Source organism: Stenella coeruleoalba (assembly GCF_951394435.1).
Source record: "Stenella coeruleoalba genome assembly, chromosome: 19".
Lineage (NCBI taxonomy): Eukaryota > Metazoa > Chordata > Mammalia > Artiodactyla > Delphinidae > Stenella > Stenella coeruleoalba.
The window spans coordinates 38185720-38208542 of NC_137165.1; the positions used below are offsets into that span (position 1 = coordinate 38185720).

General features: G+C 47.4%; 1 protein-coding gene across 1 annotated transcript in view; it reads left to right on the forward strand.

Moving 5' to 3' along the window:
- The window catches only part of TTLL6 (tubulin tyrosine ligase like 6), a 53889-nt gene extending 47086 nt beyond the window's left edge, over window positions 1-6803 (forward strand). The window contains exons 16-18 of the mRNA XM_079904437.1: window positions 1112-1481; window positions 1960-2228; window positions 6087-6803. Coding sequence (XP_079760563.1) covers window positions 1112-1481; window positions 1960-2228 — 639 coding nt within the window. The 3' untranslated portion in view covers window positions 6087-6803. The remainder of the gene's footprint in view (window positions 1-1111; window positions 1482-1959; window positions 2229-6086) is intronic.
- Window positions 6804-22823: the final 16020 nt, after the last annotated feature.

Consider the following 22823-nt stretch of genomic DNA (forward strand, 5'->3'; position numbering starts at 1 on the left):
TTGCTGGGTCACAGGATATTTGCAATCTTATCTAACCAAGTATTTCTAGATGGTTCACCAGAATGGCTGGACCAGCCTACATTCTCAACAGCAGTTCATGAGACACCCCCGCCCTTCCCACCAACACTGATATCCAGCTTTCTAATGTTTGCCAGTCTAATAGCTGTGAAGTAATACCTATTTCTCTGATTACCAGTCTCCAGGGTTTAAAATCTATCTCATGTTTAGAAAACCATAATTCAAAAAGAGTCATGTGCCAAAATGTTCATTGCAGCACTATTTACAATAGCCAGGACATGGAAGAAACCTAAGTGTCCATCAACAGATGAATGGATAAAGAAGATGTGGCACATATTTACAATGGAATATTACTCAGCCATAAAGAGAAACGAAATTGAGTTATTTGTAGTGAGGTGGATGGACCTAGAGTCTGTCATACAGAGTGAAGTAAGTCAGAAAGAGAAAAAAATACTGTATGCTAACACATATATATGGAATCTAAGAGAAAAAAAAAAGGTCATGAAGAACCTAGGGGTAAGATGGGAATAAAGACACAGACCTACTAGAGAATGGACTTGAGGATATGGGGAGGGGGAAGGGTAAGCTGGGACAAAGTGAGAGAGTGGCATGGACACATATACACTACCAAACGTAAAATAGATAGCTAGTGGGAAGCAGCCGCATAGCACAGGGAGATCAGCTCGGTGGTTTGTGACCACCTAGAGGGGTGAGATAGGGAGGGTGGGAGGGAGGGAGACGCAAGAGGGAAGAGATATGGGAACATACGTATATGTGTAACTGATTCACTTTGTTATAAAGCAGAAACTAACACACCATTGTAAAGCAATTATGCTCCAATAAAGATGTTAAAAATAATAATAATAAATAAAATTGATCTCATGTTTAAAGACCTTCAGAGGAAGCTCTGTGGACACTCCCCACCATCTTCTGCCCTAGTGTTTAACCAGTTCATGGTTAAGAAACTGTTCTAACCAAAATCTTTCTTGCTCCTCATGAACTCAGCTCTTCGTCTGTTTGTTTTAATTAAAAATGGCATAGGAGGGAGCCCTTTGCTTTCCACAATCTCATTTTGGACCATTTTCTTTTTCAGCCTCTAACCTCAGTAGAAACCTTCCCAGAATTCACCACCCAGGTCTCAGACACCCCCCAGTCTCTGCTAGGGGTGACCATGGAAACCAGCTCTGAGTGCAGTAGCTCAGAGATGGACAGGGGGGCCTCCTTCAAATGCAAGCAGCAGCAGATGCCTTGGCACCTCATCCAGGAAAAATTATCAAACAATTCTCTGCCTACGAAATACCAGAGCTTCTCAAGGAGTCTGAACCCAAGCTGGACTTTGCTAAAGAATGGCATGAAGAAGCAGCATCCCGTGTCAGAGCTGTTCGCCAGGGTTCCACTGAGGGAGAAGCTGTCCTTGTTCCCAGCTCACTACAGCCCAAAGCTGGTGCTGAGTGACAAGTCACGTGAGTGCCAGTGTACAGGGATGTGCGAAGAGCTTAGGGGATGGAGAAACCAACAGAACCTGTCCTAATCTTGGGGAGTGCCCCATCTGAGGGGGGCTGTATTCCCTGCCTTCAGGGAGACCCCAGTCTGATGGTGGAGACATAGTTTTTGTTCTTAGGGAGTCTCTAGTCTTATTGGGAAAGCAAAACAATGATAAAAGTAGAGCTATGTCTAAGTACCCTCTTCAATCTTTCCTGTTCTCATTCAGATGAGGCCCACTCAACTGAGCCTGTACAAGTTGGGCGTGTTAAGTTTGAAAAAAAAAAAAAAAACAACAGGGAAGAGAAACTGTTTGGAGGAAAGGCACAGTGGCTGATTCTGATGCAGCAGCTTCCGCCAATTTTCAGTGGGAGACCCTAGTGGGAGGTGGCCTTCGCCAGGACTTTGTGCTGAGTCCAGCAGCACAGACGGATGATGCCAATGCCTTTGCCTTTCCAGAAAACCCCTTCCTGCCCCGGGAGTGCTGCTTCTGCGGCCGAAGCTCTGGCGAGAAGAAGCAGCTGGATGTGCCCTCCCTCCTCCTCTTGCAGAATCCTCACAGCCATGCTGTTTCCCTGAAGGACCTGCTGGTGGTTGCCACTGCAGCCCGACTGGATCCGAGGCCTGGCAGAAGCCATACAGGTGCTGTGCGAGACCGGTGTACACAGGATCAGGAAGCGTACAGCCACTGCCTGACCTCTGGCCAAAGAGGATGTGAGAGGAACTAGGTAGGCCCACCCAGATTCCCTTCATGTGTCTGGTGCACTGGCAGGCACTGTACATATACTTCTAGAACGTTGGGTAGGTAGGTGGACTGATAGATCCATAAATACATACAGGTAAGTAGACAATTGAGACTTAACCTCAGTCAAAATGTGACCCCCTTGCAATGTATATTTCTGCTATGACTGATCCGGCCCCGCTGCTTTAGGTACACTTAGCCTTGTCTTCCACTCATGGGTGAAATTGAGACAGTCGCTGATGTCGGTCCCGTAAGTAGAACCAGGCCAACCGTGAGGGGTTGATTTCCACACCTTTCGTGCTCTGCCAGCCTGGCCTAGGTCCAGGTCACTTGCCCTGAGAGCTGGCCCTGTGATGGAGTGTACTGAGGGCACGGAACACCAGGATGGTGGCGTCTGAGAAGATCTGGAAACAAAGACCCTTAAGCTTTGATTCCACTGTGTAAAAGGACCAAAGAGATAGCAAGGGAGCCCTCTGTCAGAAAGTTAGTGCTTCTAAAGGAAGGGGATATGTAAAAACTTAGGAGAACTCTACAACGTAGTATTGCCTGTGGTGGAGGGATCTGTGCTGCTCGGCGGATTATGGAAGGAGATATATTTTAATCACCTCCCTCACTCCTGCCAGCCACCTAAAGCAGACTGTGACCAGACAGTCTGCCCTGACCCCCTCGTGACCTGGAGCTCACACTGCAGAAGGGCTGGCGAGTGAACATCAGCCCATAGGGATCACTTTGGGTGCTCATAAAAATGCATATTCCAAGGCCTGCTCCTGGAAATTCTTATTCAGTAGGTCCTACTGGGGCCCAGGAATCTGCATTTTAAGAAGCTCCTCTAGGTGATTCTGTTGGTCCTCTTACCACCATCAGAGAAAAACTGGGCCTGGTGTTTCCCAAACTTCCCAGATGACATGAATCACATGGGGCTCCTTGTTAAGCCTGTCGTTTCCAAGGCCACACCTCTGGACATCCTGACACAAGAGATTTGGGACAGGCCACTGAGAATTTGCCTGTCAAGGAAGTATCTCAGGTGTGGTAGTGAACACTGTCCTGTGTTTAGACCCAGGTCTGGGCAGAGGAACCTGTGACGGCCAGGCCTGACCTGTGGGCCTGTGATAGGAACAAAACTCCCCAGTCCTGATGGGGCTCAAACCTACCCCCACTGTCTTCGGTTCGTAATTTTCCAGAATTTTAAGTTATTTATGCTCCTACTTTTAAAAAGGGGGATCATGTAGCAGATTACAATAAAAACTTGTATTTAATATGACTGTTAAAATGAAGTTATAATGATCAGAAGCCACACAGGGAAAGGGAAGAGAGAATTATATTGAAAGGATGTGATAAAGTGCTTCCCGTAATGACCATTGAATTTGGCTCTAGACAGAAAAAGCCAAACATAGCATTCTGTTTTGGACTTTGTGGTCTCCCCAGTCAGAATAGAGACTCCTTAAGGACATGGACTATGCCTCCACCATCGCACTGGGGTCTCTCTGAAGGCAGGGGCTTCATCCTCCCACCCCCACCCCACACTGAGCTCTTGGACATCCCTGTACACACTGGCACTCACATGACCGGTCACTCAGCATCAGCTCTGGGTTGTAGTGAGCTGGGAACAAGGACAGCTTCCCCCTCAGTGGAACCTTGGCGAACAGCTCTGACACGGGATGCTGCTTCTTCATGCCGTTCTTTAGCAAAGTCAGCTTGGGTTCAGATTCCATGAGAAGCTCTGGGATTTTGTAGGTAGAGAAGGTTTCGATATTTTCTTTTTTTTTTTTTTTTTTTTTTTTTTTTTTAACATCTTTATTGGGGTATAATTACTTTACAATGGTGTGTTAGTTTCTGCTTTATAACAAAGTGAATCAGTTATACATATACATATGTTCCCATATCTCTTCCCTCTTGCGTCTCCCTCGATATTTTCATATCGAAAATATGAGTAAAGATAAGTTTACTCATCTAGTAAATAGGTGATTCTTTAGGGGAGACTTCCTTCCCTGCCTCTAATTTCTAAGAGCAGTTTGTCATGTGGTCGTTTGCTATTATAGACTTACTACCATCCATGGTGGATAATGGCTGAAGGTATTGACATGTTTTCTAATAAATATTAATGATGGTAAAATTTACCCCTTTTTTGGTAGTGCACTCTCTAGGCGCCAGCACTCCTCTAAATATATATATATTATCTAATTTAATTCTAATCATAACTGTACACTTTAGAAAAGAAAAAACTGGGGCTCAAAGAGCATAAGGCTTAACATTCAGGAGGTTCCACGGTGGTGGAGGAAGGATTTGAGTCAGACGTTGCCGATTCCCAGCCCTCAAGCTCTTAAAGCTACACTATTATTCTTTCAAATGGCATTTTTAATATTAGGCTTCAGTTAGAGCTGAGGGAATAATAAATGGCTCTTTCGTGAAGGCATTTCTGTAGGAAGTAGTGATGGCCAAGGCCAAGCAGGGCTTCCTAGAATACCATGGGGTGTCACCAGATCTCAGAGCTGGTCCTCTGCTTTTGGATCAAATAATGGCTTCTAAAAATTCCCAACTAGCCGGATTGTAAAGGACTGACACATACAAGTCTGATTATGTACAGCAGAATGCCTGTCAACACACTGATTTACAAATGGAGCAGGATGTGGTGTGAGAATAGGACTTCTGCATAATAAATAATGGTTGAATGAAAGAGGGAAAGAGCAGAACAGAAGTCCAAATTATGGATCATGGGCTTTCTTGGTAGGTGTAATAATAAAATCTCCCACATCAAGTTTATGTACCGTATCTCATATAATCCTCAGGTCAGTGCTGTGAGTTTGGCAAGGCAGACATTATTCCTTTATCCTCAAATTGCAGATGAAGAGAATCAAGGTTCGGGGACATTAAATGATTTGCCCAAACTCACATGAGTGGTGGGCTCTGGACAACATAGCCTGATATTTCTTCCCCTTTACCACTCTGCCATGAACTTAGATCGCATCCTGACCCATCCTGAGGAATGGACCCCTGACAATTTCCTCCATTTTTCTGCTTAAATCTCTATGATCTCATCATCCTTTCTTGGGATCCACTTTCATAGTGAGTGGGCCACTTATTTAGGGGATAAATAGGCCATTTTGTAGGATTTTAAGGATGATTTAAAGCTTGCTAAAGCAGGGTGCCGGGCACCCTACTGGATAAGTAGCTGCAATGATGATGATGATGATGTTGATGGTGATGATGATACTGTGCTCATGGTGTTGAGCCCAGCACTCTGGACACTTGCTTCTGGTGTACTAAAAGCTTTGCATACAGTATCTCAATCCTCAAAGCAGCCCTTTGTGGTAAGTACTGTTGTTATTCTCTTTTTTCAAATGAGGAGACCAAGGTTTAGAGAAGTTAAGTAACGTGCCCAAGGGCACATAGATACCAAGAGCTAATAAGTTTGTACTCTGAACTGCTACCACTTGTTGTCTGTGGCCAGCTTTTAAATGATCCATATCAAATGTTTGGGGCTGTAAGGATACAGGAAGATGAATGTTGTATAGGAGATCAGCTCGGTGCTTTGTGACCACCTAGAGGGGTGGGATAGGGAGGGTGGGAGGGAGACGCAAGAGGGAGGCGACATGGGGATATACGTATACGTATAGCTGATACACTTTGTTATACATCGGAAACTAACACAACATTGTAAAGCGATTATACTCCAACAAAGATGTTAAAAAAAAATAAAGTTTCCGGTTACTGTGGATGTGAATCACCTGAGTGCCTCCTGACCCATTAGATAGGAATGATGACGATGAGTTAATTGGCTGGAATATTCTAGAAGCCATTTTAAAGGAAAATATAAGAAAAATCTTTTTTTCTTTTCTCTTTCCAGAATCAGACTGGATCTCTGCCACTGTGTCCCTTTCCTCCTCTTACTCCCAGGAAATGATTTGTTTCTTCCTACAGTGTCTACAATGCCCATAGAAGCAACTGAGTTTTATTTCCTCATCTAGACATCCTGGTCTTATGACTACCACCCATTAGCACCCTGAGGCTAATAGCCTTGACTTTTGTGCCCCCCCACCACCCCCCCACCCCCCCATTAGCTTACAGTGCTGGAGGACCAGGACTTCTGGGAGTTACTGGTGCTGCCCAGGACACACCCCAGTTGCCCCACTAGTGACATTCCTGTGGGTCCCGCATAGAGCACTGTCATCCAGAACACTCCCAAGGACAGAGCAACACGAAGGGAGAAGAGCTGCAGAGAAGGACTCACAATTTCCAGGAGCCCAAAGCCCTCAGGGCACCAACAGGCCAGTGTCAGTTTGTCTTCAACTCCAGAGAGAAAAGACAGAAGGCTAAGCTTGATGGAGAACTCTGAGCCCTGAGTAAAGGAGTTGAGGCGGTTGTAACTTCATCAGGTAAAGCCCAGACCTCCTCCTATGCCAGCACGTCAGTGTGCAAACATCTTCTGCCTATCTCCCTTACCAGCCTAACTCAAATTGCTGATGAAGACAGAGGTGAGGTGAGAGTACCCTGTCTGCAGGTGTTTCTCCCACTGACCTGCATAAATGATGCATCTTCCCCTCGAGTGTGCGTTAATCAAATAAACTGCCATGCTCCATGCCAGGATGAGCCGCCTGAACCAGAGTGAGAATGGGAAGGGGCGGGTGGGAGAGAGTTCTGAGCGCCTCTCATTAAGAGAGCCCCAAATATGTCAGGAGGCTCTGAAGAATTCTTTTGGATGAGTGGTCTTCAATAAGCCATGTCCTCCTTGCTGGGAGCCCGCAGCCTGAGGTGGCCCTTTTGGGGGCACCATGGCTGCCATGTCTCTGGCTAGCATAGGGCCTGGCTAGACTCGAGGCGTAACATCTCAGTTTGTCCGCCAGTTCATTCTCTACCCTCTCCAGGAATGTGAGCCAGGAGTTTTGCCTCACTTGCTCTTCCTGAGTTAGATCTCTGGGATGAGCTTTAGAGGAGGAGTGTGGAGCAGAAGAGGAGGGAGAAGGGTGAGGTCTGAAGTCAAGCATCTGCTTTGCAATGTTGACTCGCTTTGCTTGATGGATTCCCAATGGGATGAATTTCTGGCCTCAAGGATGTCAGGGGATTCTGAGATTACCCTTCAGGCAAAAGACTTTAATTATCCAAGATATTGAATGGAGAAGTTAGGCTCTAGCCATTTGTGTCCAGCTGTGAAACACACACAAAGACACACCACCTTTATCCCGACCTAGGCCTGATTATCAAGGACTCCTGGTAGAGGGTTCTTTTTAGTAGTAATTCAAGGCCCACCTGAATACCAGAAGAAGGAAGCCCTGGTTACCACTGGGCAGGCTAGTAAAAGCTTAACTGTCACCTCACCCCCTTTCACCAGCCCTTTCCTGATGCCACTGTCACTATCAGATTGCCATAGGTCATAGTCTGGCCCAGACAAAAGATGTAAGACTTGCTGAAATGGGGCTTCCTGGAAGCTCTGTATCTTTCCCCTTTTCTCCCTAGTCACCAGCCCCAGCTACTCAAGGTTCCTGAGCTGATAAAAAGGAAGTCTCTTAATAAGGTGAAGTCAGAATTATTTGTCTTTCTAAGGGACAATTTTGATCCTAGAGACAGGGTCGGCTTCCTGGGCATGCAGTCTGTGCAGTCACCCAGGGCTCCACACTAGGAAGGGCCTTGCGTTTGGTTTAATGCTCTGCCGTTACCATCTTGAAATGCTGAATAAGTTTTCAGTGAGGAGTCCTGTATTTTCATTTGGCACTGGGTCCACCAAATTAGGTAGCTGGTCCTGCCTATAGAGACTGTAACGGCTCTGAGTTGTCCAATGAGAAGGCAAAACAGTAGTCTGCCTGTCTAGCCCCACCCGCCTCCTGCCTGGGGCTATGCAGAGCAGCTGTCTGCTGAACGCTCATGGGGGACAAAAGACGCTTGTGGTGGTCCTTGCCTCCATGGAGTGCACAGTCGGGTAAGACAGGTCCACGGAGAACTAGCCTGAGTTAAGTGCCGCTGAAAAAGAACATCGGTGGATGAGAAGGAAACGCTCTCACACCCAGCTGCGAGGGTCAAGTCTGCTTCAATAGAAGAGGTGATACTTGAGGTGACAGAAAAAGATAAATGGACTGTTTTTTATTAAAAAGATTTTTAATGTAAGAAAGTTTTCCATTTCAGCGATGATTTATTTGCCTTTGCATGAAGTTTTGTATAAAAATTTAAGTTCAAAAAAATTTAGGTTCAAATCCCTTTCTCCTACAAATTTTTTTTTTAGGACTTAAGGGGCATGGGTTCAACCCCTGGTTGGGGGAGTTCTGCATGCCGCGCATGTGTGGCAAAAAACAAAGCAAAACATTTTTAAAAAATTGATGTATATAGTTGACATACAATATTATATCAGTTTCAGGTGTACAACATAGTGATTCAGTGTCTACACACATTATGAATTGACCACCACCATAAATGTAGTAACCATCTGTCACCAAACAAAGTTATTACAATATTATTAACTACACACCCTATGCTGTACATTACATCCCTGTGATTTATTTATTTTATAGCTGGAAGTTTGATTCTCTTAATCCCCTTCACCTATTTAGCCCAACTTCCTCCCCTCTGGTGAACACCAGCATGAGTCTGTTTCTGTTTTATTTTGTTTGTTCATTTGTTTTGTGTTTTAGTCTACATATAAGCGAAAAAAATTGGTATTTGTCTTTGACTTATTTCACTTAGCATAATACTCTCTAGAATAGGGAGGGTGGGAGGGAGGGAGACACAAGAGGGAAGAGATACGGGAACATATGTATAACTGATTCACTTTGTTATAAAGCAGAAACTAACACACAGTTGTAAAGCAATTATACTCCAATAAAGATGTAAAAATAATAATAATACTCTCTAGAACTATCCATGCTGTCACAAATGGCGAGATTTCGTTCCTTTTTATGGCTAGGTAATATTCCGTTGTGTATGTATACCACATCTTCTTCATCCATTTATCTATCGATGGACACGTAGGTTGCTTCCATGACTGTCCTATTGTAAATAATGCTGCAATGAACATAGGGGTGCATATATCTTTTCTAATTAGTGCTTTCATTTTCTTTGTATAAATACCCAGAAGTGGAATTTCTGGATCATATGGTAGTTTTACTTTTCTTTTTTTTTTTTTTTTTTGCGGTACGCGGGCCTCTCACTGCTGTGGACTCTCCCATTGCGGAGCACAGGCTCCGGATGCGCAGGCTCAGCGGCCATGGCTCACAGGGCCAGCCGCTCCGCGGCATGTGGGATCCTCTCGGACCGGGGCACGAACCCGTGTCCCCGGCATCGGCAGGCGGACTCTCAACCACTGCGCCACCAGGGAAGCCCTACTTTTAATTTTTTCAGTGACCTCTGCACTGTTCTCCATGGTGGCTGCACCAATTTATGTTCCCATCAACAGTGCACGAGGATTCCCTTTTCTCCACATCCTCACCAACACTTGCTATTTGTCATCTTTTTGATAGTAGGGATCCCGACAGGTGTGAGGTGATCTCTCATTGTGGTTTTTCTTTGCATTTCCCCGATGATTAGTGATGCTGAACATCTTTTCATTTGTCGGCCATCTGTGTGTCTTTTTTGGAAAAATGGCTATTCAGGTCCTCTGCTCATTGTTTTAAATTGGATTGTTTGGCTTTAAAAAAAATTCCTATTGAGTTGTGTGCTATTTCTTTATATATGTTGGATATTAACCCCTTACCGGATATATCATCTACACATATCTTCTCCCTATAAATAGGATTTTTTAAAGTGTATATGAGGTGTGGGACTGAGGTATAAAGTCCTGGAAGAAAATAAAAACAACCCTGAAAATGATTAAGAAGTAAGGTCTAGTCCAATTTGGCTGGATCAGAAAGGAAAAATTGGGAGATGACGATAGAAAGATAGTTTAAAAGAAGACATTGGAGACCCAGGTGCTCTTTGTTTATGTTGTCGTTATTGTACCCTTCGTGATGGTGGACCTGTTTGTGTGGCTGTCTCTCCACTGCACTGTACCATGTCTTTACTTCTTTGTATCCCCTGCTTTCAGCCTGGTGCTTAGGACATAATTGGATTCGGTAAATACTTGCTGAATGAATTGATATCGTGAAGAGTCTAAAATGTTATCCTGGGAGGTGTTGACCTAATTCAGTGGGCAGTGGGAAATCACTGAAGGTTTTTGAATGGAAGAGAGACTTTATTAAGTGTTAGAAAGGTGAATCTCATAGTAGATGGTAGAACGGAGGATTGGCAAGGGAAGAGAACGAAGAGAGAGATTAGGAGGCTCATTACCATGACCCAGATTTCGAGCCCTTGCAGCCCCTATCAGGATGGCTGACTGTGGGAAAGAAAGGGAGACAGGTGAGAAAAACATTGTCGAGCTTGGACATAGCAGCTGAATGAATGCAGGGGAAAAGGAAAAGAGAACAAGAAAGATGGCTTCAAAAGAACCGAGTCCCTCGAAAGAGAACAGGAATTTTGGGAGAAGGAGCTTTGGGGGAGGAGATCAGGGTCATTGTTTCATAAAGCAGATGGATGAGTTTCTGTCTCCAGATGGAGTTAAAAGAGCAGCACTGAAGGAAACGTTTCCAAATACAAAAGTGATTTCCTAAAGACAAAATTGTTAAATGTAGCCATGTTGGACTGGGTAGGTCCTCCAGGCTCAGAACTGGGTAGGTTCTCCCGGCAGCTTAAAAGATCTTTGTGCCCCCACCCATCACACGAAAGTGGTCAGTCTGGCTGGGGTGAGGGGGGCTGTTAACCTGGATTTAGAAAGCTCCCTCAGAGCGTCCAGAGAACAGCCAAGTTTGGGAACCACTTACCTGGCTCATCCCACTGGACGGCCCCAGCCCACCTCAAACAGGCTGGGTAGCTCTCCCTAGCCTTAAAAGAGCCATTTCAGATTCCAGTTTTCCCTCCACCCTGGCAGGGAGTGTGAGGCAGGCAGACTGGCAGCTGTTCCAGCGTCCTCCCCCACCCATACTGACTGATTACATGAGCCCAATGTAATCATTCACAACCCTTGTCTTCACAGCTGGCATATCACTTAGCTTAATTACAGCACACAGTGGCATTTCAACTCGAGGAATCTAAAAAGGCAATAAAACGGGTTTTGCAAATTGTTAGGAAGGCAATGAAGACCTTGAAACTGCAATTTACGAAGCATTGCTTTCAATTATTTTGCATTCTCCAGCCATGACTCTTGTTATTAACCAGCAGCCTGGGAAAGCAGATCAGGCCATGTGTCCTGTGGAGGGTATCTCACGTCTCCTGAGAACGCGCTGTGTGCTGGAGAGGTGGTGAGAAGCTCCGGGAGCTGCCTTGAGGTGGGAGGAGATTGTCCTGAGCATGTGTTTCTCCCACCAGGCACCTACTAATCCTGCTTCCGCCATGACTCTCCCGAACCATGGGCCCTGACTGGTCTGGGGTGGTCTTCATCAAGCCCCCTCTTCCTCTTTATTCCTGAATATCTACTGTCCCCAAAAAGCATGAGGAAAGAAAGCAAAATCTAGGATTTAATTTTAAAAATCTAGATTTGGTGCTTGGTGTCTTCAGCTCTCTGTCTGACTTCTTTTGCTGACTTATTTCCCGGCTCCTCTTAATTCTTGAGTATGTACTACTTGGGCAGCCATTTTATTTTATTTTTTGAATTTTATTTTATTCTTTTATACAGTAGGTTCTTATTAGTTATCCATTTTATACATATTAGTGGATACATGTCAATCCTAACCTCCCAGTTCATCCCACCACCGCCACCCCCCGCCACTTTCCCCCCTTGGTGTCCATACGTTTGTTCTCTACATGTGTGTTTATATTTCTGCCCTGCAAACCGGTTCATCTGTACCATTTTTCTAGGTTCCACATATATGCGTTAATATACAATATTTGTTTTTCTCTTTCTGACTTACTTCACTCTGTATGACAGTCTCTAGATCCATCCACGTCTCTACAAATGACCCAATTCCATTCCTTTTTATGGCTGAGTAATATTCCATTCTATATATGTACCACATCTCCTTTATCCATTCATCAGCCATTTTAAAGGGAAAGACTATGGTGTCTCTCTAACACCCTGCTTCCCCAAGCCTAGGAGTCTTAGTGATGATAATAAAAAGGGACCCTGCCCATCTGAGAAAGGGGCGGAAGCAGCAGGAAGTCCAAGCAGGCACTGAGGTTCCCTTGCTATGAGCAACATTGGTCAGCATGATAACTGGGAGCAGAATGCCTGCTGCCTCCTCAGTCATGCCAGGCGGGAGAGCAAACACCCAAATCCTGCTAGCAAACCAAGCAGGGTCATCACAACGTGGCCAAAGCAAACAGGAGCTGAGGCAGCCCGCTGTGATAGACTCTCACTTCCCCTTGGATCTGGTAGAGGGTGAGACTGAGGCAGCCAAACCCAGGTGTCAGGGCATCAAGTAGCCATGGGGACACTCATATCCATCCCCAGGATGGGGCACAACCTGGACCCTTGCTCTCCTTGCCATGATCCCCTTTGAATTTGGCACAGGCCAAGGAAAGTCTGATAATGATCAAGCATGTTCACATGTATTACTTTGTTCTTCACAGCAGTCTTGTAGATCAGTATTATCCCCATCTTGCAGATGAGAAAACTGAGGCTAGGCGACATCAAAGACAAAGAGCCTGGACTTTGTCTCAGGGCCTCTGACTCAGTGTCTGCTGCACTTCTCATCCCCTCTGCCTTTCCACCCCAAACTCTCCCATGTCAGTTCCCAGTCCCATCACTGGCAGAGCTCCCAGACTCTAAGCAGGACTTGAGTTCTTTCTTTCCATTTCTGAGAAAGTGAGCAGCCGCTCAAAGGAGGGAGAGGGGGTTCTTTTTGTTTTTATACCAGGAAAGAGTCTGTCTGCCACACCCACCAACACAAACGGAGGCCCAGTGAGATGAATTTGTTTACAGATATTTTCAGTTATTTGGATATTTCAATAGTGTTTCTGACCCCCACCCCTTATTTAAACAGGAAAGATCTGAATCAAGATCTCTGGTTTTCATGTTAAAATTTGGTTGTGTTTGGACATCGTCTGAATAGACCCTCTTCTGACTTGCAGCCTCTTGGTGTCTCTAGGGCCCAATGAAAATTCATATCCCTTGCCACCTGGTTGGGAAATTTATATTTCACGGAGAGTTGCACAGTAGCTATATTCATATCTAATGGAGGCACTGGGCTCCTATTGAGAAAAGAAAAGCCAGCTGTTGGGATGGCTGTTTCCTTCTGGGTCCCCATTCCTCAGCAGATTCCCTGGTTATTTGAAATTTCCTGATTATTTTTCCAACATGACTGTTTGAGGGGAAGGAGGGACAGGAGGAAGAAAGAGAAATCGTTCGTTGGACTCGGACCCTGTAACCAGTCCTTTTCCCCCTAACATTTTCATTTGCTCTTCTTCTGGGAACCCTGCAGGGAAAAGCCACTGTCAGAAGGGGTCCGGGAAAGTGGAGGTGGAGGGCGTGATTGGAGCAGGTCCTCCATCCCCTTCTCTGGAGAGAAGACTTAGAAGGCAGAGTGGGGCTGGGGGTCCCCAGGAGAGAGCGAGGTCTGTGCGGAGCTGGTTTGGAGCTTCTGTTGGAGAAGGTGCGGCCCCGGAAAGGCGCATCAGGGCGAATTTGCCGGTAACTGGAGATTAGGACACGCGGAGTAAAAACCTCGCTCCCCACCACCCAGATCCGAAGCGCGGTTGCAAGCAACCCAAGCAGTACGACTGATTTGGGGCGCTGAGCCCCGCACTCCCCAGCGGGGAAAAATCGCGGGTGGACCATTACTCCCAGCCTGCTTCCCCGACACCGAGCCTCACGCGCGCTGTCCGGCCGAGCGCATCAGGGCTCCGGCGCCGGACCGGGCGGGCAAAAGGGCTCCCCGCAGAGAAGCCAGGCCTTCGCCCCAGCGGGGTCGGAGGAGGATCTGTCGGGGCCGGAAGCACGACAGAGGTTGGGGGAACTGTGCCTGAGCTCCCGCTGAAAACGCTCATGGCAGGGCCGGAAAGCCGGTTACCAGGCGCTTCCCTTTCGCTCCTCTCCCGGCTTCGCCCCACAAAGCCGGAGAAGTAAAGTCGACTCCCCAGAGGCGTGAAATTGGCTTCCTCCGGTACGGACTTGAGAATCCGAATCAGTACGCATCGCTGCTGTTTATTTAACAAATATGATGTTCCGGACCCTGGGGCAAAGCACATAACGAGCTTTATTATTCCCCAAACCACCTGATAAGGGGGCTACTATCCTCATTTACAGATGAGAAAACTGAGCCTGAGAAGCAGAGTAAACCAATACGTGTCAGATTCAAGATTGAACAGTCCATGTCTCCAAAGCCAGGGGAGACCTTGGACTCCTGGACCACCACTGCTTGAACTTACACTTCAGGCTTGGAATTAGTTTCTAGTGTTTAGATCTCGTGCTCCCACGCAGGGAACAGAGCTTGGACATTCCAGCGTGGTCACCTCCGTTCCGTTGCTGCTCCCATAAGGACTCCCAGGAACACAGGGTGGGAATGGGCAACCTCAACCTCAGAACTGGGCTTAGTTACATGCAAGTTATACTCTAGAGAAGTTTCAAGGAAGGTCTTCTGATGTCCTAAACCCAAGAAGAGCTTTCAGCCCGGCTGTTCTCCTGACTTATTTTCAGCCTCGGAGTAAAACACAGACTGTTAGGGGTGTCTCTGCCCATGGTAGCTGTGATTTACTAGCATCTGTCTCTTCCCAGAGCCATTGGTTCTCTTGGTGTGGTGGGCTACAGCCTGGACACCAGAAGAAAGGGAACTGAGCTCTCTCCCTTTCCCTCCCTCCCTCCTTTCCTTCCTTCCTTCCTCTCTGGGGGCTGTGGAGAAGAGTGGAGTTGGATGTTACTTTTCCTTTAATTCACTTCTCAGTCATTCTAGTCACTCGGCTGGGACTAGACAGAGGGCGAGTGGCTCAGGGTTTTTCTGGGACTCATGTAATTGGGGCCTTAGCAAGGTCTGAGAGGAAGCTGAGGCTGGTGGGATATTTTTGCTGACACAAAGTCCTCGGCTATACCGTGTTGATATGATTCCAGCATCAACACTGTAGCTGTTAGTATCATCCCTCTTTTACAGACGAGAAGGTTATGCTCAGGGAGATGAAGACTCTTGCTGAAGCTGGTGGGGAGAGGGATCCGGGTCTGTGCTGGATCTGTTTGACCTCACAGCTTCTCCCTACTCCGCCCATGGCCCAAGAATGACTTTGAATTGAGAGTCAAAACAGGCTCCCTCCACATCATCTTCAACATTAAAAATGATAATCATAGTAACTATGTTCTTAAAGTTTAGTGACCAAGTCCCTCCCCAAACAGTGAGGATTTCCTCTTGTTGGGTATGTGCCCTTAACCTTTCACAGATGCCCAGTGTCCCTTCAAAAGGATGTCCTTTGAGGGATGGGAATCCAACTGGTACCTGCCAGCTCTTTCCTGCTCCCCCCATCCCCCAAGGCTGGAACCATTTTCAAAGTCCCACTTCGGAGGCCCTAGAGAACCAATTCTTTTTTTTCTGATCACGTTAATTTATTAGTGGACCCTCACTTTTTTTTTAACATCTTTATTGGGGTATAATTGCTTTACAATGGTGTGTTAGTTTTTGCTTTATAACAAAGTGGATCAGTTATACATATATGTATGTTTCCATATCTCTTCCCTCTTGCGTCTCCCTCCCTCCCACCCTCCCTATCCCACCCCTCCAGACAGTCACAAAGCACCGAGCCGATATCCCTGTGCCATGCGGCTGCTTCCCACTAGCTATCTACCTTACGTTTGTTGGTGTATATATGTCCATGCCAATTCTTTATCTAGCTGGAGAGAAACAATGCCCCCATGGGATGCTCCTTCTTCGGCCTCGAGCAGGCAGCCAGGCTACCCTCAAGAAAGGCCGCCACTGAATTCTTGGCAGGAGAAAGAGAGAGAGGCTCTCAGAAACTTCCCTCGTCTCAGTCTCTCTCTTTCCTCCCTCCCTCTCCCAGCCACCCCCTCGCTTTCTTGTCCCACCAGTTTTCAAAGTGGAGAGGATGTTTACCCTCTGGAGTGTGGCCGGGATGGCGCTGAGGTCAGAAGCCTGATTCACCGCAGGGAGGCACACGAGCCCGGCCCCCAGCCAACGGCCCCGAGCTCGGCAGAGGGTGAGGAAATCCAGCCTTGGAAACCCCACACAGCCCTGCCAATGACTTGCGTCTGTGACTCCCCAGCCTCCCAGGCATCCCTCTAGCGACCCGGCCCTTCCTCCCAAGCCCGCCTGCTAAGCCCGGATGCTCGCTCAAGCGTGGGAGGACTCCGAGGGGCGCTCCCAGCCCCAGTCGCTGTCAGAATTGAGGGCTCTAGAGAGGACGTTCTCATAATCCACCCCACCTCACCCACAGTTTACTTTAAGACTTTCCTGGCTTGTCTGGTGCATCCCTGTCCAATGGCTAGAGATTTCTGCTCACCTCCCCCCACCTACCCACCCCCCAACCTAGCTGAGCGACTCTTCTTTGCCCTTGGAGAGAAGGAGCCAGGAGGTGGGGTAAACTCACGAACTTGCACCGTCCCAAAGGCCAGGGGTTGGGGATTCAAAGGGTTTGGAAGTGAATCTCAGGATGCGGGGAGGAAGGGGTAGCAGCCTCCCAGCTCTTCTAGTCCATGACCTCCGAGGAATGGCTTCCCGCTTCAGAACCCAGAAGGGGTTGATATTTCACCAGCTACCCCGTTCCTCCCACCTGGAGGCTCCGGGATGGACTGTCCCCTAGCCCAGCCAGCCGCCACGTCCCGAGTGGGGTCAGCGTCCTCACCTGTGCAGCTCCACCCCGGGCCCTGTCTGCCCGAGCATGTCGCCTCGGCCCCCGCCTGACCCCGACCCACTGATAAGTCCCCAGACGGCCAAACATCGTTAACTTCTTTGCCTTTCTAGACTTCTCTGCCTGTCCTTTCCACGAGCCCGGCTGAGGGCTCAGCTGGTGAGTCTGCACTTCCCCCAGGGGCTGGACTCCGGTGCACCACGCTTTTGGCCTTTCCCCCCACATCCCCTCCCCCATCCTCATGCTTCAGGACCCGGAGCCAGCTTTCTGTGAAACACGGTTGGTCTAAAATAGGGTTCCTTCACCCTCTGTCTTGCCACAAGTCCCCTTGTCTGTTAGATTCTGTCTCAGAAGAGCTCCAGGGAACAGTAAAAATTAAGACAAAGAAAGGAGAAATTGATGTCAGAGTGTCAATAACGATTTCAGAAACTGAAGCTTAAAACCCCTCTCAGCTCCACCTTGAACTTGGGCGGGGGGGGGGGGTAGTGAAAAGGATTGGACTGTCCACTGGGACTACATAACCACCAGATAATGTTCTTGCTTTCTCAATTTCCTTTGCTTTTTGAAATTTTGCTCACACACACACGAAAAGGGAATTACGCTAATAGGAGACCGTCTGCATCAAAACAACCAGCTGCTGGGAAACATCAGGATGCTGGTGGTTTCCCCCTGGTATCACAGGAGCGTGGACAAAGCCCGTGTGGGTCATGGCCCCAGGTTCGCAGACCCTCTGTCCAGGGTGGAGGGAGCCACCGTTACAAAGCTGGGTCTTCTCGCCGCAGCTGTGTGCTTCAAGCACCCCGACTGCCACCAGCGACACCGGTTCTGCCCTCAAATCCTTCCCTAGATCTCTTCTCTTCACTCCTCCAGAGGAAGAGATGGCTACTGGAAAAAGACCCCAGGAAGACAGGCTCTGGCCAAAGAGGAAGTGTGGGGTTGTGGGGAAGTGGCATCCACAGGGAGGGGCAGAAGGGTCCCGAGGGTGGGGATGGGGAACTCTTCTTCCTGGAGCTGAGCACTTAAACCCAAGTATGTGGCTTACACTAATTCAAGCAAATATTTGGATAATTGGATCATTTCCTCACCTGAAATAATGCAATAAGGGGACCAAGAAGTTAAACGTCCTTTGATCAGAAATCAGGTAAGAAAGCCCCTCACGCCTCTTCTGGGAAAGAGGTCTTTTGACTGAAAAATAAATAGATAATGTCATTATCTAATTTTTTAAAAAAACCTTTAAAATTCGATTTACCAAATCCATACCTCAATTCTGACAATTCTGACGGGATAAAACTTTATAACAAAATCTTGGGGAAGGCATATCTTGTTTTCAAATCTGAAACACTGCCCCGAGGCATTTGACTACCTTGAAATTCCCCCCAATTCCAGGTTGTTAGTCTGGGTCACAAAGCGCTCAGTGTCAGCGCGCGTCCTCTCCTCCTTGGGTAGATCCGGCTCCTGACGAAGGAACTCTGCAGGGCCCGAATTCTCTCTTGACCTTTTCTCTACAGAGCTGCCTAACGTTTTTTGCCCAGGTTCTTTCCACTGCCCAGGTAGGATAAAGACGCAAACCATTCTGCCTTCCAAAGAGTTCCTGAAAGTGGTGGGAATGCGCGGCTGAAGGTCCCCTCACCCCGCCCAGCAAAGCGCTGGCAAAGGCTCGTTGGTCCACCAGCGGAATATCCGGTGCGGTAGAAAGAGGCTCTGTTTGCGACCTGGGATCGCGGAGCCACGCCTGGAGTTTTGGGAGGCAGGATGCGGGGAGGTCGGCTCGTTGCCGGGATCCCGCGGTTGATGGGCGCCTCTGCGGAGAGCGAGATGCGGCCTCTGCAGCACCTCCGATCCCTCCGACTCCTCGCTTGCCTCCCTCGTTCCCCAACTTCATCCCCGCCGACCCTCCCGACCCCACGCAGTCCTGGCCGTCCCAGATGTCTTCTGGGGAAAACTAAGCGCGTGGTGATCACTAAGTTCCGAGACGGAGCAGCTTTTTCTCAGTTTCCAGAGAACCAGAGGCCAAGTCGACAGACGCCCCCCCCCAACCCCCGCCGTCCAGAGTGGAAGGGCCAAATCTCCAAAGGCCCATCTGCCAGGTGTCTGGAGGAACCGTATCTTAGACCCCACCCCAATTTTCTAGTGATTTCTAAGTTCTTGGGTGAGAGTCTGTGACCTGTTGAGGGGTTTGCCCTGGGCTGAGGCTTCGAGGGAAGGAGACAGAGGGGGAGCCAGGCCTGAGGTCTTAGTTCTGTAGCGCTGAAGCCGTTTCCATCAGAGTCCAACCTGGGACTTTTCTTTGTCTTCTAATCTTAAGGAGAGTCAGAGGAGATGAGGAAATGATTAAGAAAAAACAATTCTATCCCCACTTTCCAATAAAAATGGAATTCTGCAAGAGAAAATCCAAATGGGCACTAGTCTGAAATCTACACTCTATTCCCTCCAGAAAAAAAAAATGTCAGGAAAACTCTAATACCTATAAACTCCAAATCCTCAGTCACAAGGGTAATCATAGGGACAAAAACCACAACCTCACATTTTAGTAAAATATCGTAAAAAACAAATTAGTAGGAAACTAGATTAACAAAAAACAATAGAAAAATGGGAGGACAAGAAAAGACAGTTCTCTGAAAAAGGACGTACAAATTGCTTTAACACTGTGAAGCAATGTTCAACCTCTATGAATATTAAAAATTCACAAAGCCTCAAAGATATCAAATACCTCCCATTTCTAAGAATATCTCATACCGATACACTTGCATATATACACAGAGTGGTGTATTTTGGTGTAATAGCAGAAAAAAGAAAAAAGGAAGAGAAAATTGGGAACAATCTATATCTATCAGTAGTAGCCTGGTTAAATAAATTGTGGCACATTCATACAATAAAATGGAATCATTAAAAAGACATTAGTAAAGACATAAAAACATCATTAACACTTAAAAAAAAAGACAAAATGCAAAGCTATGTGCATGGTATGCTGCCTTTTGTGTTAAAGGTATTTGTAAGGATACAGAGGACTCTGAGAACAGTGGTTGCTTCTGGGAGGAACGGAGGTCAGAAGAGACAGAGAACTACTTTTCAATCTATGTCCTTTTGTAACCTTGGAATTCTACTTTTAGCATACATTACCTAATTTTTAAAAAGATAGATTAAAATCTGGTATTTATTATGTTAGTAGTATTCATTTTTAATTTTATAGATAATAAAATTTATTATGGAAAAATTGAAAACAGAAAAATTAAAAACGAATTACATTTCTGCTTATGAGGTCTGATCCACACAGTCTTTGTAACAACTAAAATGTAGACTTCTCTCAGAATTAGAATAAAAATCAGGCCGTTGACTTATTCGTTTTAAAAAATAAAAACTAAGGGTTTTTTTTTTGGTTGTTTTTGTCTTTTTTTTTTTTTTCTGAAGCAAGTTTTCAGAGTTTAACTCGGTGAGAACGATGCTACAGCAGGCACTTAGCTGGTAGTCCGAGTAAAAAGATTTATTTGGCAGGGTGGGGGCGGGGGCAGTAGGAATTAACTTTTAGCTCCCAGACCAGGTCTATACATCTGCGATCTCCGACCGAAGAGTGAAAAGGGGACATTGTTTGCACCACTCAGAGCAAAAATTAAGCCAAACTGTAGCCGTTCATCAAGTTGAAACATATGTACTGTTGCGGGACTTCCCGCCTTCTCCCTGTCGGCTCGGCTCTGTAGATCTTCCGTCCATTTCGCCCAGGGACCGGCCGAGGCGCTCTTGGAGATGCTGTTTCGGCGGCCACTTGGCGGGGAGTCGGCGGGCGACTTGAGCTGGGGCTGCCCTGGGGCATCTGGGGATGGAGACCGAGCAGAGGTAGAGGCACCTCCCCTGATGGGAGTAAATGCTCCTGGAGGGAAATGCCTCCCTCTGCGCCCCTCGCGGCCTCCCCAGTCCCTGGCTTCCCAACCCACCTTGACCGCCGGACCGCTTCGGGCAATCTCAGCGGGTTGGGCCGGCTACCGCGCGTCGTTCTAAAGAAAGTCGGCCCTTTAGGCCAGGTATCCTAGGATACGGTGAGGAAGCCAGCGGGCCTGAAGTTCTCCCGAGCCCTGCATAGAGCTGGGGGCCGGGGGTGAGTTGGGGGACATGGGGCGAGAGCCAGGCGGCTTCTGGGGCGCCTGTGGGTCCGCTGCTCCCACCCGCTTCGGTTGAGGTGGCTTTTGGCACTTGCTCTCCGTGTCACTGGAGCGACCAGCGACCGACTCCAATCCATGCAGGAGAAACATGAGTCTGTGGCCCAAATCCTCCCCTGTCTAGACCAGTGCCTCAGCTCTCTTCCCAGCCTCCCTCAATAAAACATAGGGAAACTGAGGCCCAGGAAGATTCAAGACATTTGCTGGAATTGGGTCAAGAAGGAGATCTTGGGGACGGTTTCTTGGCCAGCAGGATATCTGGCAAACCCAGAGGATGAATTGTGTGAGGCAGAACAGACAAGTAAGGGAGGTCCGAGCTGGGGGTCAGGAGAGGGGTTGCTGGAGGACATTGAGATCCCACACTCCCGGAGCCCCTCACGAAGAGCCCTGGGGAGGGAGATTTTGATTTAAAAGACAGCAAGGCAACCCCCCACACCCCGTGTCTCCTCAAAGAGCAGCTGCTCAGAGGCTGAAATGGTCCAGACGTCATGGGAATTATAAACTGACTGGATTTACCCCCAAACCATGAATTTCCTTCATTTCCTCCCTTCCTGGGGATTCTGCTACCCATTTTCAGCCCTCTCCAAGGAAACTTCTAAATGAAGGAAAGATCGCCGTCAGCCCAGCAGGGCCCTTGGAATCTTGCTCCTCTGTCACATTCTCCCCCATCTGACTGGCGTGGCTAAAATGGGGGTGGTGGTGGCTTGGAATCTGAGTATTTGCCTAAATGCTCCAGCCTTCTTTATGTAAATACGGCTGTGGCTCTGTCACACCAGGCAAGAGGAGATGACCAAGAATAAGACTAATAATAAAAATAAAATTAAAACTCATTGGCTTTTTGGGACTTGAAAATTCTGGTTGGGCCTCTGGTCCTGCTTCTGGCCTATAACCTGATCAAGGAAATAAAATTGAAGTTGATAAAACTTCGAGATCATTCAAGGTTGTTTTGTTTATACGCAACAAACCAAAGCACTTCCTTTCCAATATTGAATCAGTAAAGGTGAGAGATTTTCCCCCATGGGAGTTGTGGGAGAGAGTGCAATCCTAGATTGGAGCAGAAGGGGCCTGACCACCTCCCTTCAGGAGTTAACAGCTCAGGGAAAGCTGTTTGGTTGAAGAAAAGACAAACAATGGCTCTGGCTGATTTCTCCTGGAACTGGCTGAGCTGCCTGGGCATTTTGGCATCTTAGAAGGCCAACCTAGCGGGTGCTGAACTAGGATATCTGTACCTGTGTCAACACAGGTTATGGAAGATCCCAGCCCCCGCTGCTTTCCTGTCCAGCTCACTAGGACTTCCCCTCTGTTCTGCATGCACTGAAATTTCCTAATTTCTTTGCTCCAATTTCGATCCCTATTCTTTTCTCTATATATGCTCCCATCCAGCTCTCTATCCGTCTCTCTGTCATAGACTGCATCCATTTTTCTAGGGGCCTTCCGCTGAATTCATTCACTCCTGGTGAAAAAATTAACAGGTCACTGGTTAATTGGCTCACATGTTCGGTCAGAGCATCTGTGTGATGATGCAACTGCTGTCTGTGGTTCTGTCAGACTGGTTCTGTCAGTCTGTCCACAGGCGGAGCTTGTGGGTACTGTTTTGGATGTATGATGGACTGGACAAGTTGTCTTCGTGGGGAGGGTGACCCACCTACCTATGCTTATTAAATTCCCACATACTTTGAAATGATATCAAAATT